This window comes from Gobio gobio (assembly GCF_949357685.1).
Source record: "Gobio gobio genome assembly, chromosome: 5".
NCBI classification, from domain to species: domain Eukaryota; kingdom Metazoa; phylum Chordata; class Actinopteri; order Cypriniformes; family Gobionidae; genus Gobio; species Gobio gobio.
In genome coordinates this window covers 35,143,360-35,160,415 of record NC_137101.1, presented here as the reverse complement: position 1 = coordinate 35,160,415, position 17,056 = coordinate 35,143,360, and the positions used below count along the sequence as shown (strand labels likewise).

The following is a 17,056-nucleotide window of genomic DNA, read 5'->3' as shown; positions in this document are numbered from 1 at the left end:
GACAACGCTCACAAATACTTTCACAAGTACTTTCACAAGAGGTTCGCAAACCTCTCATGTATGCTCTTCTCCCAGACAGTAAACGCAAAGTGTGTGTGTATCCAAAGCGCAAGATACACATTCAAAACACACCTGCAGAAGTGGCACACTTCATTGTTATCCTTCTTGTAGACGTTTCACGTGAAGACAGGCAAAACAGTCCCTGAAGACGAAAAGATACTGTCATGTTGGCAAGGCGCCCTTATATACTTCCTGGTCGCACCTTGATGACATCATAGGCTGTCGCCGGTCAATAGGATTGACGTGATTCAATGTGATTTCAGGCACCAGTCACGCTGGAGGCGTTCCCCGTAGCGTCGAAGCTGACGCAGCGCGAGTTCCCTTTCGAAAGGGAACTGTACATTTCTCATCTATTACCACCCACTGCAACTTGTACCAACGACGGAAATAAGCAGTTACAATAGCAAAATATGTGGGAGAGCGTTGCTATAATGTATTGCAATAGGTAGCACTTCAAACTCAATACCAAATCAAAACTGGTTAGCACATCATTTGTAATAGAAAGGATTTAATGACAAAATCTGGTTATGGTTACACTTAAAATAGATGTATGAGATGATAAAAACGTTTTCTATTCATGCTGGGTACGATTAATGGTATGTTACCTGAGGGATAGAAAGAGAGAGAGGGGGAGAGAAAGAGACAAAGAGAAGTAGAGAGCAAAGACCAGAAGAGCCAAAAAGCAGGCCCCAAGAAGAGAGAGAGTCAGATAATAAAGAGCCAGAGGAACAGTTACAATCTTCTTTTATCCTTTCTTGACCATGTGACTAAACCCAAACATGAGACATTCAAACTGACCAATCGGATAATTACAACTTCCCCCACTGTAAAGGTGTGGCACACATTTGGCCTACAGGCCTTCAGCATCCTTTGTCTTTAGGAATTCCAAATGGCCCCCACTAGATAAGAATCATAAGCTGAAGTGTTGTAAAATACATGAAGGTTTTTTTATAGGCTTTATGGACAGATAGGTTGAGAGTGACTCTTGAAGGACCATAAAGCCTATAAAAAAACCTTCTTCATGTATTTTACAACACTTCAGCTTGTGATTCTTATCTAGTGGGGGTCATTTTTTAGGATTCTTTACCTAACTGAAGTCTCTGAGATCCTGACACCTTGCACTTCTGGAGACTCCAGGTAGGTTGCAGCTTTGGAAAATGGTGGCGCTGGAGACTAAAGGGTTCCTGATGGTTTCACCCTAAATTCTTCACCTTAATTCTTAATTCTTTTGCAGTTAACAGGTGTCTTTTCTTCACCACCTGTTTTTGTCAGATCCTGCTGACCCAACGAGCATTTCACTGTCCAATGGTCATGCCTTAACTGCAATGTCTAGTATTGCATTAGTATTGCATCCTTCTCATGGGCATTTAATACTTTTTGACTTTTCAGTCTGAGTTAAATCTCTTTTTTTGGCTCAATTTATCTGTAAAAGAAAACATGCCTAATAATTCTGCACACCTGAATATAAGGTGATTTTCATTTCCAGCCTTCATGAACAATTATATATCACTTATACATTATTAAATACTAAATCAATAGTAGTTATTAGGATTACTGTGGTTTGGAATTGGTCAAATGTGCCTGGAAAAAAAATATGATCAGAAAATCAACGTGCCTAATAATTCTGCACTCCCTGTATGTATATGACAAAAGCAAATGAAAAGAGGTGAAAGATACAAATGAAAGTGGTCATGAAGGGGAACAATCATATCTGGCCCACATTCAGCTGTGGTTTGAACGTAGCTTTGATTTTACACAGATGCGTATTTTCTGGTGCCATTTTAAATTACTGGGCCATTTAAAACTCTTTCCACACAAAAAACACAAATAGGGTTTCACATTTTCATGACTTTTCAGGTGTATCTTTAAGTGTAATGGCAAAATAAATGTTTTATTACACTTGTCACAATTAAATGGCCTTCTTCCAGAGTGAATGCAAAGGTGATTTTTAAAATAATACCTTTTTCTAAACCCCTTACCACAATCAGAACACTGCAGTTTCTTTCCAGAATGAGTTTGCAAATGACAATTCAAGTCTTTTTTAGATGTGAAGCTCTTCTCACACTGAAGACACGAGAAACGCCTCTCTCTAGTGTGAACTCTCATGTGACTCTTGAGGTTTCCTTTAACCGTGAAACTCTTTCCACACTGAGGGCAGGCGAAAGGCTTCTCTCCAGTGTGAACTCTCATGTGAGTTTTAAGATTTCCTTTTTCTGAGAAGCTCTTGCCACAGAGTTTGCAGGTGAAAGGCTTCTCTCCAGTGTGACTTCTCATGTGGGCTTCAAGAGATGCTTTATATGCAAAACTCTGTTGACACCGAGGGCATCCGTAAGGCTTCTCTCCAGTGTGAACACTCATGTGGGCATCAAAGGTTACTTTATATCTGAAACTTTTTCCACACTCAGAGCATGTGTAAGGTTTCTCTCCAGTGTGAAGTTTCATGTGAATCCTAAGGGTAACTTTATGATTGCATCTTTTTCCACACTGCTGGCATGTGAAAGGCTTTTCTCCGGTGTGAATTCTCATGTGACTTTTAAGGTTTTTATTTAATCGGAAACTCTTTTCACACTGCTGGCATTTGAAAGGCTTCTCTCCAGAGTGAACTGTTACATGCACGTTAAGACGTTTCCTGTCTAAGAAACTTTTTCCACATTGATGACATATAAAACAGTCCCCTTTTGAGTGAATCCTCATGTGCTGATTCAGGGTTACTTTACGGCTGAAACTCTTTCCACACTGATCACATGAGAATGGTTTCTCTCCAGTGTGATTGTTAATATGATACCTAAGGTTTAGTTTTGTTGTGAAGCTCTTTCCACATTGTTGGCAGGTGTAAGGCTTCTCTCCGGTGTGAGTTCTCATGTGCTTTTTAAGGGATCCTTTTTGAAGGAACTTCTTTCCACACTGTTGGCAGGTGAATGAGTTCTCTCCAGTGTGAATTCCCATGTGGACTTTAAGGCTTCCTTTTTGAGTGAAACTCTTTCCACACTGTTGACAGGTGAAAGGTTTCTCTCCATTGTGAATTCTCATGTGGGCCTTAAGGTGTCCTTTCTGAGTGAAACTCTTCCCACACTGCTGGCAGGTGAAAGGCTTTTCTCCAGTGTGAACTCTCATGTGAACTTTAAGGTTTTGTTTTTGATCGAAACTCTTTCCACACTGAGGGCATGTGTAATCACGATTAGATTTGGTCTTCAGAGCAATTTTTTGCAAGGGTATCTTTTCAGTCATTGTGAATTTTTCTCTAGTCGTGAAATCATGATGATTCTTATATTGCTTTTTGTCTTCATTCAGTTCTTGGCTCTGCTCTTTCAGTGTCATCAGGTCTAAAAAAAAAAGACAAAGCAACAGACATTGAAACACCTCTTACTGTCTAACATACTGGTTTAGTATGGTTTACTAAACGCTGGTTTAGTTACACTTAGTTAAACGCTGGTTTAGTTACACTTTATATTAACCTCCCAGCAAACATTGGTCCAAAAATAGTCACGGTAGGACGGCATAAATCGGTATAAGTATTTAACACAGAACATTTCTTAAAAATGCACTCAGATACATTTGTACATGTCTACAGTTCTCTCCGGTTGCATGTATAATAGTTACTTTGACTTTTAGCTACGTGTAGTTCAATATATACCCTGTTGTGAATCCGTTCTGAGAGGACGTCACTATGGTGACGTCTTTTACATGTGCATTTGTAGTCCATCATGACCCTCTATGAAATCATTGTGAAATATGCAGAAGCTGCTAACACCTTGCATGGTTAATACTGCAATAATTAATTTAAGTGCCCCAAGTAGTTTTTAAGAGGTTGTGAATAGACGTCCACTGACGTCCCACGTACACGTCCAGTCAAGACCCATAAAAAAAAAAAACTTTATGAAATACAAGATTTAGCCTATATTTAATTTACTTTTAATATAGGCTAAAATATATTTAAAATCACAAAGTGCTCTGTGTGGTTAAGTGATTGTGAATGTGAACCCACTGCATTTGAGTCATTATTTCAACCCATTTTATGTATTCGTTGTTATTATTTTTATGGAATGTATGCATATACATATGTAAAACAGTAATATATCCTATCACCATTAAGTCTGACTTGAACTGTGCTGCCAAGATGTAGTAACAAAAGATATTAATAAATCTAGCGATATTTCAAAATCCCGCGATATTATAGATTATCTCGCGAGATAGCGTCCATGCGTTCGTTCTCCCGTTCCTTTCTACAACCACGAGGAGAAGACTTGAGGAGAGAGTTTGATATATTATTAAAAATCTACTGTTGGGTAAGTACATTTTGTAGTATTTGATAAATTTACTTGAGTTATACTTGTTTAACATGAAGGAACCGAAAGAAATGATGCCCACGTTGTCAACAGAGAATTACTTGAGTTTTGGCTAGAATTAGCTAGTAGGCTAAACGTTACTTTCAACTTAAACACGTTTAATTATACAGTACAAGTTATTACTGTAACCTATTAATGTAGCTTTTTGAGAGTTTATTTCAGAAAGTAATGCTTCCATCCCCCACCAACACCCATTTAGAGCAGGCTTTATATGCAGGCTTATATATACACACTTAAATTATGCAGCAACACATTTAAACATCCAGAAGACGACGCATTTAGACATCCAGGGACGCGCAGAAAAGACGTGGTATTCACGGCCAGATGACGTCGAAGACGTCCGTTCAACTTTCATTTTGGAACTATTTTTCAACCATGACGGGACGTGTCAGAGGGACGTCTTTTCAACGGTCATTAAACGTCATAATGTTTGCTGGGCTGCCATGGTAACAGTGTAATAACACAAATAAGTACTTTATATTATCAATTATCAACATACTATATGGTTGGGTTTTGGTAAGTTGCATGTGATTATGCATAATTTACTGTTATCAATATAGTAAGTAGATGTAACAACAATGAATAGTATAACAATGGCATAAGAAGGACACTGTAAAATAAAGTGTTCCCAGTGTTTCCTGTAATCTCAGAACGTCTTTCGTTTGGACATTTCCCAAAAACGTTCAAGCTGGCACTTATCAAATCCCTTATCAAACACTGCTTGAGTCAGGTCTGCTTCTGGCATCTGATTACAGCTACACCTACACTACACAACAACTACACAAAAGTAACTTCATTGTAAATTTTATTTGAATGTTTCTGCAAACAGTACAAAGTACTGCTAAATTTATGTATATCAGTGTGCATTTTAACAATACTATGATAATTATAGTGACCAAACAGATTGGTTAACAATATTGTGATAAGGAATGTCAATTTATGCTCATTCCCATTATTTATCGCCATTTAAATTAACAATCAATTAATCAAGCGTGCTGTAGCTTTTGGCCATGTTTGCACTTGGTATTAAAATGTGTTTTGGTCGATAGGATCACAAGTAGATGAGGGAGACGCATATCCGTTTATATCTGGTGTTTTAATTCGCCACTTTTGTCCACTTTCAACCACTTCTGTCATGATCTACAAGGGGAGGCATATGGGTGGGTAAATGAATGGGCTTTTTTTTCCAGATCTTTTGATCTAATGGACAAAATAAGCTCACGCAATTCACCACGACTAGAGACAACGGAAAAACACACGGAGAGCAGCAGCTTTCATTTTTGCTCTTACAGCCGCAAGACCACGCCAAACACTGTAAGTGTGTTAAAAATCAGGAATAGTGAGAGAATATTGTGCATGATACGTTTTCTTCAAACCAGTTTTGGGTCTTCACCTGACAAAGTTTAAATCCTGACTCCGATCTTCAACCAGATGGAACTGGACAACCATTCTGAATGTTCTGATCTAATCTGACTTCTGACTTGTAATGTTTGCCTGAATCATAATCATACACTGTTTGTTCGTTGGCCAGAGGAGAACTGGCACCCTGACTGAGCCTGGTTTCTCCCAAGGTTTTCTCCTCCATTTGGTCACCTGATGGAATTTTAGTTCCTTGCCATCCTTCGCCGTTGGCTTTTGGCTTGCTTAGTTGGGGACACTAAATATTCAACTATATTACTGATCTGCCTGCATTGACACTATATGAGAACTGAACTGAGCTGTCAGACCAATCAAATTCTGTTGCATTATTTTCCTGTTAACACTGTAAAGCTGCTTTGAAACAATTGGCATTGTAAAAAGCGCTATATAAATAAAGGTGACTTGACTGTCTGGGTAGTGCGCTTCCCGTAATGTTTACGCATTAGTTCTGTAGGCGTTTTTTTGCGTTTACACTACAAAAGCAATATGGTCGAATGCGTTTTTGACTATCTTTGGAAGTGGTCGAAAGTGGACAAGCTCAAAACGTTTTAGATAGGGATGCACTTGTATGAAAATCTGGATGCACATGGCCAAAAACCAAAACTGACTTAACTAAAAAAAAAAATTTATTTTATTTTAAACCCATCCATCCATCCATCTTCTTCCGCTTATCCGGGGCCGGGTCGCGGGGGCAGCAGTCTAAGCCGAGATGCCCAGACTTCCCTCTCCCTAGACACTTCCTCTAGCTCTTCCGGGGGGGGACCGAGGCGTTCCAAGGCCAGCCGGGAGACATAGTCCCTCCAGCGTGTCCTCGGTCTTCCCCGGGGCCTCCTCCCGGTTGGACATGCCCGAAACACCTTCCCGGGAAGGCGTTCAGGAGGCATCCGGAACAGATGCCCGAGCCACCTCAGCTGTCCCCTCTCGATGTGGAGGAGCAGCGGCTCTACTCCGAGTTCCTCCCGAGTGACTGAGCTCCTCACCCTATCTCTAAGGGAGCGCCCAGCCACCCTGCGGAGAAAGCTCATTTCGGCCGCCTGTATCCGGGATCTTGTCCTTTCGGTCATGACCCAAAGCTCATGACCATAGGTGAGAGTAGGAACGTAGATTGACCGGTAAATCGAGAGCTTCGCCTTACGGCTTAGCTCTTTCTTCACCACGACAGACCGGTACATCGACCGCATTACTGCAGAAGCTGCACCGATCCGTCTGTCAATCTCCCGTTCCATCCTCCCCTCACTCGTGAACAAGACCCCTAGATACTTAAACTCCTCCACTTGGGGCAGGAACTCTCCACCAACCTGGAGTGGGCAAACCACCCTTTTCCGACTGAGGACCATGGCCTCGGATTTGGAGGTGCTGATCCCCATCCCAGCCGCTTCACACTCGGCTGCAAACCGTCCCAATGCATGCCGAAGGTCCTGGTTAGAAGGGGCCAACACGACAACGTCATCCGCAAAGAGCAGAGACGAAACCGTGTGGTCCCCAAACCTGACACCCTCCGGCCCTTGGCTGCGCCTAGAAATTCTGTCCATAAAAATTATGAACAGAACCGGCGACAAAGGGCAGCCCTGCCGGAGTCCAACATGCACCGGGAACAAGTCTGACTTACTGCCGGCAATGCGGACCAAACTCCTGCTTCGGTCATACAGGGACCGGACAGCCCTCAGCAAAGGACCCCGGACCCCATATTCCCCCAGCACCCTCCACAGGATGCCGCGAGGGACACAGTCGAATGCCTTCTCCAAATCCACAAAACAAATGTGGACTGGTTGGGCAAACTCCCATGAACCCTCCAGCACCCTGTAGAGGGTATAGAGCTGGTCCAGTGTTCCGCGACCAGGACGAAAACCACACTGTTCCTCCTGAATCCGAGGTTCCACTATCGGCCGGATTCTCCTCTCCAGTACCCTGGCATAGACTTTCCCGGGGAGGCTGAGAAGTGTGATCCCCCTATAGTTGGAACACACCCTCCGGTCCCCCTTCTTAAAAAGAGGGACCACCACCCCGGTCTGCCATCCCAGAGGCACTGTCCCCGACCGCCACGCGATGCTGCAGAGGCGTGTCAGCCAAGACAGCCCCACAACATCCAGAGACTTGAATTTTAAACGAGTTTGTATAATTGTATTATTATTAGACTTAATATCAATATATTATTCTTCATTCAGTTCTATGCAACAGAATCAGATTTAACAGGTTTATTTTTTGACCAATTATCAAAGTAAAGTATAGTCCTATAAAACTATCATAACATGTGAGCAGATAGTAGGGAGTGGATCAGTGAAGGATAAGGTAGCTTCACTTTACCAGCGCTGCCCAGCACGGCTATCCTATACCATATTGCACAGTAGGGCTATTACAAACAGAAACAAGGCCAGAGAAATTTCATGCCGGCATGTTATTTGAGTGGACTTTGCTTTTATGGAAAGCGTGAGCGGAACTTTGCTGCGTCCTAAAACTGGAAAAAACCAACATTTTCTAGCCTAGAAATCTTGACGCACCCTGACGGCAGCAAATCTAATTTGCAGCCTGGGTAGTCTAGCAACTCTACGTGCGTCCAATGGACACGCGATTCAATTCAAAATATTCAAGCGTCCAACTAGATGCGATAGACGCAAATTTGTCGCTCTATTCGTGTTCGGTGTAAACGCAGCATTGCGCTTCCTCAGAAGTCTGTCCGTTTCATGAGGTGCCTTCATGCGCAAATTGCCTGCAGAGTCATTGCATGATTTCCTGAGGCAGTGAGGCAACAAATCAGCTGCCTACGTTTTCGGATACAGCCCATGAGTGGATCACTTGTTACAATTGCATATTATTATATGAATATAAAAACAAAATAAAAGTGTTAAGAAGCAAAGTCTATTAGTTTTATAAGTTTATAATATTGACTACTTGTAGTAATTGACTATTAACAGATTTGAAGCTGTACTGTATTTGTCCTTAAATATGAAAATAAATGTATAAGTATGTCTAAGGCCCCGATCAGACAATTGAGAGGTACCTTTTTTCAAATAGTTTTCTATTTGCAAGGAGCGTTTTGCCCACTGTTTATGCACCCTGGGCGCCTTGCGTTTAACCGCCTGCTGCGCCTCTGCGTTTTTCTAGGAGAGCTCTGAGCACATGAAGTCAGACCTGAAAAAGTTTAATCTGATCGGGGCCTAAGTGTGTTTTCAATGGTCTTAATAATTGTAGCAGTCTCATCTCAAGCGCTTTTTTTCCCACGAGCAGCTATATAGTAAACATTCCTGAAATAAAGTTTTAAAAGAAAAAAAGACAGCGCCCCAGCTGCTTCTCAACACTTTTACTTAGTTTACATATTCATACAATAGAATATGCAAAATGTAACATTCATCGCCATAACCATTCATAAATACTCTAGTTTGTATAATAATAACAATATTTATGAATACTCAGATGTATACGCAAACTCCTTCATTGCAGAGCCGTTTAAAAACAGTTCCAACGGCTCTGCTCCATCATTAGTTCTGACTGGTGACTTGGTGCGCAATGACAGTTGGGTGATTTTCACTCTCCACGTCCTGTGAAGTGATGTCTCGATCAGGGCTCTACGCTAACATTTTTCTTGAGGAGCACTTGTGCTCCTAATTTAAAAAAAATTCGGAGCACAGTCAAAAATTTAGGAGCACTTTCTGATCAATAACACGCATTCCAATTATAACTTTCCCATTACAGGACTATCTTTGTCCCTTTAAATTGTCCAGGGGCATTTTTACCATTATAAGAGCAATGTTTTCTAATCTTATTAAAAATATATGGATCATCTTGTCAATTTCTTCAATTAAAATAGAAAAGTTGTTTTTAAAATGTTAATTTAAACAATAAAATTCAGTTAGAGCAATAAGACACAATCAGACTGTTACCAATCGAATTAAATCAGTATCAAAATATCCATCTTTGCACTGTAGAAGTGGCACAGCAGCTCTATCTGAAGTGGTGTTTAGACTGTTTAATGCAGCTCATGGGTAAATAATGTTGTATGAATGTTTAAATATAAGCTGCAGTCCGTAACTTATAACTTGTAACTTATTAACGCTAATAAACAGAACTGCGTGCATCTTGCGGAAGAACACTGCAGCCGGATCTACTTCTCTCTGTGTGTGTCTATGGCGATTGGCGAGTCACACAGGGACTGTGCTCCTCCGCAGCGATGCGACCCGAACTGGACAGTCAGAATTTAAACGCTTGTTATATGTGTACCGTAGTGATTCAGGGTAAGATAAAAACACGGTTTGGAAAATGGATTTATAATGTACTCTCATATACATCTAGTAATTTTTAACCACGAGAAAAGTTGTGGACTGCAGCTGATAAAGATTAAATCAAGAACTCATACAGGGGCTTTTTTCAATTATTATTTATTTATTCATTTTTGCCATTATTTTGGATTTGCTGCAAATAAACATCAGCGCGAGGCGTCTGGTAAGTGCGCATGGCTGCGTCACACCTGTTTCACCTGGTAAACAATATGTGAAGTGTAGTCCATTTTTGCACATGCTCTGCTGATAGAAGGCATGACAAGCAGTCGATCGCAGAACGAAACACAACTGTTGCTCAGTCAGTGTTGATGCACTTTGGCAGTTGTAGTTTTTATTCCGATTGTTTTATAGGCTACATTTATTCATGAGAATCGATCGGGTCACTCGCACCGGTGCGCCTAAATATTTTTTCACAGTCGCACGCAGTAATTTTCAGGCGCAAATGCGCCCAAAATGTTCGCTATGTAGAGCCCTGCCGATGTTCCCTTATTCCCTAGGCCGTTCGCATTGCCCTTTGAACTGAACATGTTCGCTCCCTTCGGATTGGAATCTCACTTAAGATGGCGGAACACCCTGTGAAGTCCACTTTGCAGTCCACTTATGTTTGAATGCAATGCACCTTGAGCAGTTGCTTCTGAGCTATGCATCTTTGGAAGCAGAGCCACGGCGGCATATTTTCGGCTAATATTTTCAACCTTTCTGCCAAACCCCCCACATTTCCATGAATTTAACAACACTTTCCGAGGTATTCCACTGGATATATAATCTTTTGTTTCTTTTTACCAAATTCTCACCGTCTAACCCTCTATTTCCGCAGGGGATTACAAATGTTTATTTTCGAAATATATGAAAGCAGAGAAAGAGATACATAGATTGATTATCCTTGATTATTCAGATTTTGGAAATAATAAAAAGAAACATTGAGAAGGATAGGTGTATAAAAAAAGAGACACAGGTATCTGACCTGCCCCTTCACTATAGTGAATAAATGTTCAGTACCATCAGTACTTACGGTAGTGTAAAAAAAACAAGTACAATTAGGATTTTAAAATCTTGATACCGACTTGGTACCGAAGTATCGGTTCTCATGACATGCATAGTATCTCCATATGTGGCAACCCACTCCATGGCAAATAAAACCACAAACACTTTTTAACTTGTTTTAAAAATGAATATAAAAATTATCTAGCATCCATAAAATACTTATCCAAAGATAATCAATCCCTTGGTGAAGTAATGTTGAAACCCCCCTTAAAATGTTTGAAGATTATGCTTTTGTTTAAAAGCATGTGTACTAAATACAGGGAGTGCAGAATTATTAGGCACGTTGATTTTCTGATCATATTTTTTTTCCAGGCACATTTGACCAATTCCAAACCACAGTAATCCTAATAACTACTATTGATTTAGTATTTAATAATGTATAAGTGATATATAATTGTTCATGAAGGCTGGAAATGAAAAACACCTTATATTCAGGTGTGCAGAATTATTAGGCATGTTTTCTTTTACAGATAAATTGAGCCAAAAAAGAGATTTAACTCAGACTGAAAAGTCAAAAAGTATTAAATGCCCATGAGAAGGATGCAATACTAATGCAATACTAGACATTGCAGTTAAGGCATGACCATTGGACAGTGAAATGCTCGTTGGGTCAGCAGGGTCAGACAAAAACATGTGGCGGAGAAAAGACACCTGTTAACTGCAAAAGAATTAAGAATTAAGGTGAAGAATTTAGGGTGAAACCATCAGGAACCCTTTAGTCTCCAGCGCCACCATTTTCCAGAGCTGCAACCTACCTGGAGTCTCCAGAAGTGCAAGGTGTCAGGATCTCAGAGACTTCAGTTAGGTAAAGAATCCTAAAAAATGACCCCCACTAGATAAGAATCACAAGCTGAAGTGTTGTAAAATACATGAAGCCTGCTTTTTTATAGGCTTTATAGGTTTTATAGGTTGAGAATGACTCTTGAAGGACCAGCACCACATCCTCTAGTACCACTGTTTGAAGAATTCATCTTCCAGAATCTGGCAGTACGTTTTGGGAGTTCATTTTAGTCCATCCTGAAGTCCGTTTTGCAGAGATGGACTAAAAATGAACTCTCAAAACGTACTGCCAGATTCTGGAAGATGAATTCTTCAAACAGTGGTATTAGAGGATGTGGTGCTGGTCCTTCAAGAGTCACTCTCAACCTATCTGTCCATAAAGCCTATAAAAAAACCTTCTTCATGTATTTTACAACACTTCAGCTTGTGATTCTTATCTAGTGGGGGTCATTTTTTAGGATTCTTTACCTAACTGAAGTCTCTGAGATCCTGACACCTTGCACTTCTGGAGACTCCAGGTAGGTTGCAGCTTTGGAAAATGGTGGCGCTGGAGATTAAAGGGTTCCTGATGGTTTCACCCTTAATTCTTCACCTTAATTCTTAATTCTTTTGCGGTTAACAGGTGTTTTTTCTCCGCCACATGTTTTTGTCTGACCCTGCTGACCCAACGAGCATTTCACTGTCCAATGGTCACGCCTTAACTGCAATGTCTAGTATTGCATTAGTATTGCATCCTTCTCATGGGCATTTAATACTTTTTGACTTTTCAGTCTGAGTTAAATCTCTTTTTTGGCTCAATTTATCTGTAAAAGAAAACATGCCTAATAATTCTGCACACCTGAATATAAGGTGATTTTCATTTCCAGCCTTCATGAATAATTATATATCACTTATACATTATTAAATACTAAATCAATAGTAGTTATTAGGATTACTGTGGTTTGGAATTGGTCAAATGTGCCTGGAAAAAAAATATGATCAGAAAATCAACGTGCCTAATAATTCTGCACTCCCTGTATGCTGTTGTTTATTTTATAGGCATAGGCCTATATGCACAGAAATACAAATGGAGATTTAATTACATGTTATTTGTGTATATTTTCATATGCATATTGCTCCCTACTTGAGTTTGTAAAAAAAAAAAAAAATTTATATATATATATATACACACATTTCTGTAGTGCTGAACATTCTAATAAGAATCAAATGACTTTGAGAATAAAACCAACCTGTTTGTGTCTCACTATCTTCTTGTTTCACAGAAAATGTTTCTTCAATCTTCATTTCTTCACTCTCCTCTTTAATAAACGCCATCTTTATGATGTCTCACATTGATCTCAGTCACTTCACCAGGTTTCCTGTACTGCAAGAAAACATTCAGTTAAAAATGTGGTCTAAATGTAGTAATATCAGTTTTACATGTGAATATTAACACTTGCACAACTCAAAATACATAGCTTGAGAAAGGGGACTCTGTACAGTGGGCCCAGAGGCATGAAGGGTCTGGATCTTCCCTAAGGGCCCCGGAACGCTATTTCAACTGAGGGGGAAACCGTCAAACTGAAGCGATTTATAACCACCAAACACCAAGGGTTCGAAAACGCCGGTGTCGTGTAGACGACAGGCGTAACCATAGCAAAAGTTATGCGTTTTAAAATGGAAATGCACTAGCGTAAACGGGGCCTAAATCTCTATGTGCGTCTCAATGACCTCCCTAGTTCAGTAGTCAGTGCATTAACAGAAATTTTATTTTGGTATTAATGACTTATCAAAGTTTTTTTTTATCATTGCTGGTGTATTGCATTTAAAATAATTCACTTTCTTTAAAACATACACTTTAAAATAATTCCGATAGGAATTGGTTTGTAAAAGTTCACACGGTTTGGTTTGTGTTCTCGTTCAGTTCTCGTCCACATGCGGGGATTTGAACGCTTCAAATTTTTCAATTTTGCACAACCAATTGATTCAGTTGAGTTTTTAAAAGCTCCGTTTCTCCATCAATACTTCAGTGACTGAATTTATGTTTACGACAAACAGGGAGAGAAATGAGACGCACGCTTTCTGTTACTGAATTAGGGTTGCCAACTTCCCGTATTACCCAGGACGTTTCCGTATATTATGCTGCCTTCACGTGCTATCGGAAATTTCCTAATTCCCACTTTAGAAGTCATGATTACGAGCTTGTTGCATTCAAGTGCTTTGTTGTCGGAGTGAACAGGAATGGTGGACACCAGGTTATTCTTGCCTATTTATTGGGAAAATCTTATTAAAAACCAACATTATATTTGTAGTCTCCCATGCACCGACAACCATATAAACGTTCCAGATAGTCTGCTTTCTGCTGATTCTGTCATTTCAGTCAAATGCAGGCTATTTTCGCTGTGTACCAAACATACAATACGCTTCATATGATTACTCTTACATGTAAATATGTACTACATTAATTTCAAGACAAGACGACCTAGCTGTTTTGGGAAAAAAAATAATAAAACCACACCTGCCACAGCAGTCTAGTTCTCCCCGCCACCATGTTTAAAGCTTATGACACGCCCATCTCGGGAATTGGGGTATCAAAATTATTTCCGAACTTCCCAGTGGTAAACACGACATCAGAGGGCGTTCATGTGCTGCTCCTGCATCGCATACGCACCGAATCAGGCACCGCATGCGGACTGCAGACAGAGTATGTGTGAAACGGGCGTAATGTTTTAATTTGTATTCATTAAGGAGATTAACTATTGAGTGTTGTGTACATTTAGAGAGCTAGAAAGTCTAAACTTTGTACTTGTTGTTACGTCTTGCGGGATAATATGAAAAGAAAGGCTGACATCCAGAGTTTTTTTTAAACCAAAAAGAAAAGGAAAATCAGAGTCAGATAATGTGGGAGTGTAAGGTGCAGATAAGACAGAAAAAGTTATATGTACAAATTAAGTTGTGGAAGGCAGCAGAGGAGAAGATGGAGTGGCAGAAGAAAGAAATATAGAAATGTATGACAAAGCTTCCTGTAGCTCAAACAGTAGAGCGTGGCGCTAGCAACGCCAAGGTCATGGGTTCGATTCCCAGGGAAAGCAAGAACTGACCAAATGTAAAATGTGTACCTTGAATGCAATGTAAGTCGTTTTGGATAAAAGCGTCTGCCAAATGCATAAAAATGTAAATGTAAATGTAACAAAGAGCTAGATAGAGGTGATGAGACCGAAGAAATACAGCCTGAAGAGGTGGAAGAGAGAGGGTTAAGGGACGAAGAGAGCTCAGACATTGAAAGAGAAGAGGGAGAGTTTCAAACACCAGCACCCTGTGTGTCAGGTGGCCATGATACGTTGTGTTCAGTGTGCCTTTTCAAATATTTTTTTACATTAACATACAATAGTCAAAACCTATTTATTTATATAACTTATTATAACCTATGATTTAAAGGACCATATGTCAATATATGTTAACTTGCAAACCATATATTATGGTTATGGTATTTGCTTTTGTTATTAGACACTGGTGAGACAAGATATTTGATGACTTTAGATGGGCATTTGTTGTTCTTGTTGCATCTAAACCTGTGAATTTTATTTTTTCATTTGTTAAAATATTTGTTGGTGATTGAATGCACCACATCTTAATCTAGATGCACTGCAACTTGTGGTTTATATGTTACAGTTAAAGTTAGTGATGGGTGCTTTCAAAACACGCTTTGTGAAGCTTTAAAAACTTTTGCGAATACGTTGTTTCAAACTAACGTTAGTGATTCTAGAACCGGTCATTCTATCAATTGGTTCACTTATTTCAAAAGGCACCGTTTCTGCCATCACCAGTTAAAGGTAGTAAAACTATTAAAAAGAATTGAATAGTTTGGACGTTAAAAGAGTTTAAACGAGCAAACGCACAAACCTTTCTTTAGCCGAAGCAGCACAGATGTAGTAGCGCGGCGCGGCTTTATGACGTCACACCCCGACCAAAACAAAAGTCCCACTGCTGTCTAAGATCACGAAAGTGTGTAGAAGTACACACAATACAGATAATAAAATATATGTGAGAGAAATTCAGAGTTTATTTCTTGTTGAAATTCATTTTGTCCAATGATGTACTGACTAAATGTGAGATTCAGTCTAAGAAAACTGTAATGTTTGGGAGCAGGGACTTTTTTTTTCACAAACTAAATTTGGAATTCGGAAAGAATGTTGTTAAACTAAATAACAATATAAGTTCACATTATTGTATACTTTTTCTGGATTCTCTTTTAGGTCACTGGTTGAGTTAGTATGGTTGTTCTCAATTGTTGAAGGAACCTCAGGATATATATCTATTATAGTATATAGTTCTAAATGTTCTTATTCATTTGCGAACAGAAATCAGAACAATGGTCACCTGTAATGTACAGGTAATGTACACACAAACCAGCCACATTCCGTTCGTCACCTTGGAATTATAAGGTTCTATCTGCATTCTGACTTGTTTGGAGATATTGAGCTTTAAAGTTTTAGCATTCCATTTGACTGTGTAGAAAGAACCTTTTTATTTTCTAAATAAAAAGTTCCAAAAAACTTAAACACGTAAAAAACAACATCACATAATGTAAAGAAGTTGTCACAGAATAAGAATATGTGAATAACTCAATTTTGACAAAAATGTCAGATAGAACCTTATAATTCCAAGGGGACACGTTGCTAATTTTCTGTGATCAAAAGCTTCTACTGCTACTTAGTGCACTGATTCTTGAAATAAGGGACAAGACATTTTTTAGATGTTAAAAAATAAAAACAAACAACACATTATTAAAAATGTATGTCTCAGAAAATGAACCATCTAAGGGAACAGGCTTATTTCTAAATATTGTCAACTCCGCTAATTTAATTTAATCTGTCCAATAACTGTAAATTCTTCAAATATGCAATATTTATGTTCAGTAAAGGAGCTAAGTCATAAAATACATTCTCTTTTTTGATTATGAACTCTAAATTCCCTAATTGTCCACCCTCCTTTTAATATTCAACAAATATCACCAATGTTCCTAGGTAATTAAGACATAATATCATGTAGTTCCATTGATGTTTTAAAATGTTTACACAATAAATTGAAAAAAGGATAAGATATTTCTTTCTAAAGTATAATTAACACACAACTCTAAAGTAGTGAGGCAAC

At 39.3% G+C, this 17,056-nt stretch overlaps 1 protein-coding gene across 2 annotated transcripts; it reads right to left on the bottom strand.

Moving 5' to 3' along the window:
- Positions 1-559: 559 nt before the first annotated feature.
- LOC307126458 (uncharacterized protein) lies at positions 560-15,891 on the bottom strand. 2 transcript variants are annotated; one of them, XM_079816971.1, is made up of 3 exons: positions 15,806-15,891; positions 13,153-13,286; positions 560-3,383 (listed from the first exon to the last, which is right to left on the bottom strand). In XM_079816971.1, the coding sequence occupies exons 2-3, from the start codon at positions 13,235-13,237 to the stop codon at positions 1,783-1,785; spliced, it is 1,686 nt and encodes a 561-aa protein (XP_079673097.1). In that variant the 5' UTR covers positions 13,238-13,286; positions 15,806-15,891; the 3' UTR covers positions 560-1,782. The 2 variants fall into 2 exon arrangements, with proteins under 2 accessions (XP_079673097.1, XP_079673098.1); XM_079816972.1 differs by having other exon boundaries at positions 13,153-13,281; positions 15,806-15,885.
- Positions 15,892-17,056: the final 1,165 nt, after the last annotated feature.

Bases quoted from the DNA above. Each gene is read 5' to 3' on its own strand.
- LOC307126458 (XM_079816971.1), bottom strand. From the start codon at position 13,237: ATGGCGTTTATTAAAGAGGAGAGTGAAGAAATGAAGATTGAAGAAACA. The intron at 3,384-13,152 runs GTTGGTTTTATT...TTTTTTTTTTAG, and splicing joins AGATAGTGAGACACAAACAG to ACCTGATGACACTGAAAGAG.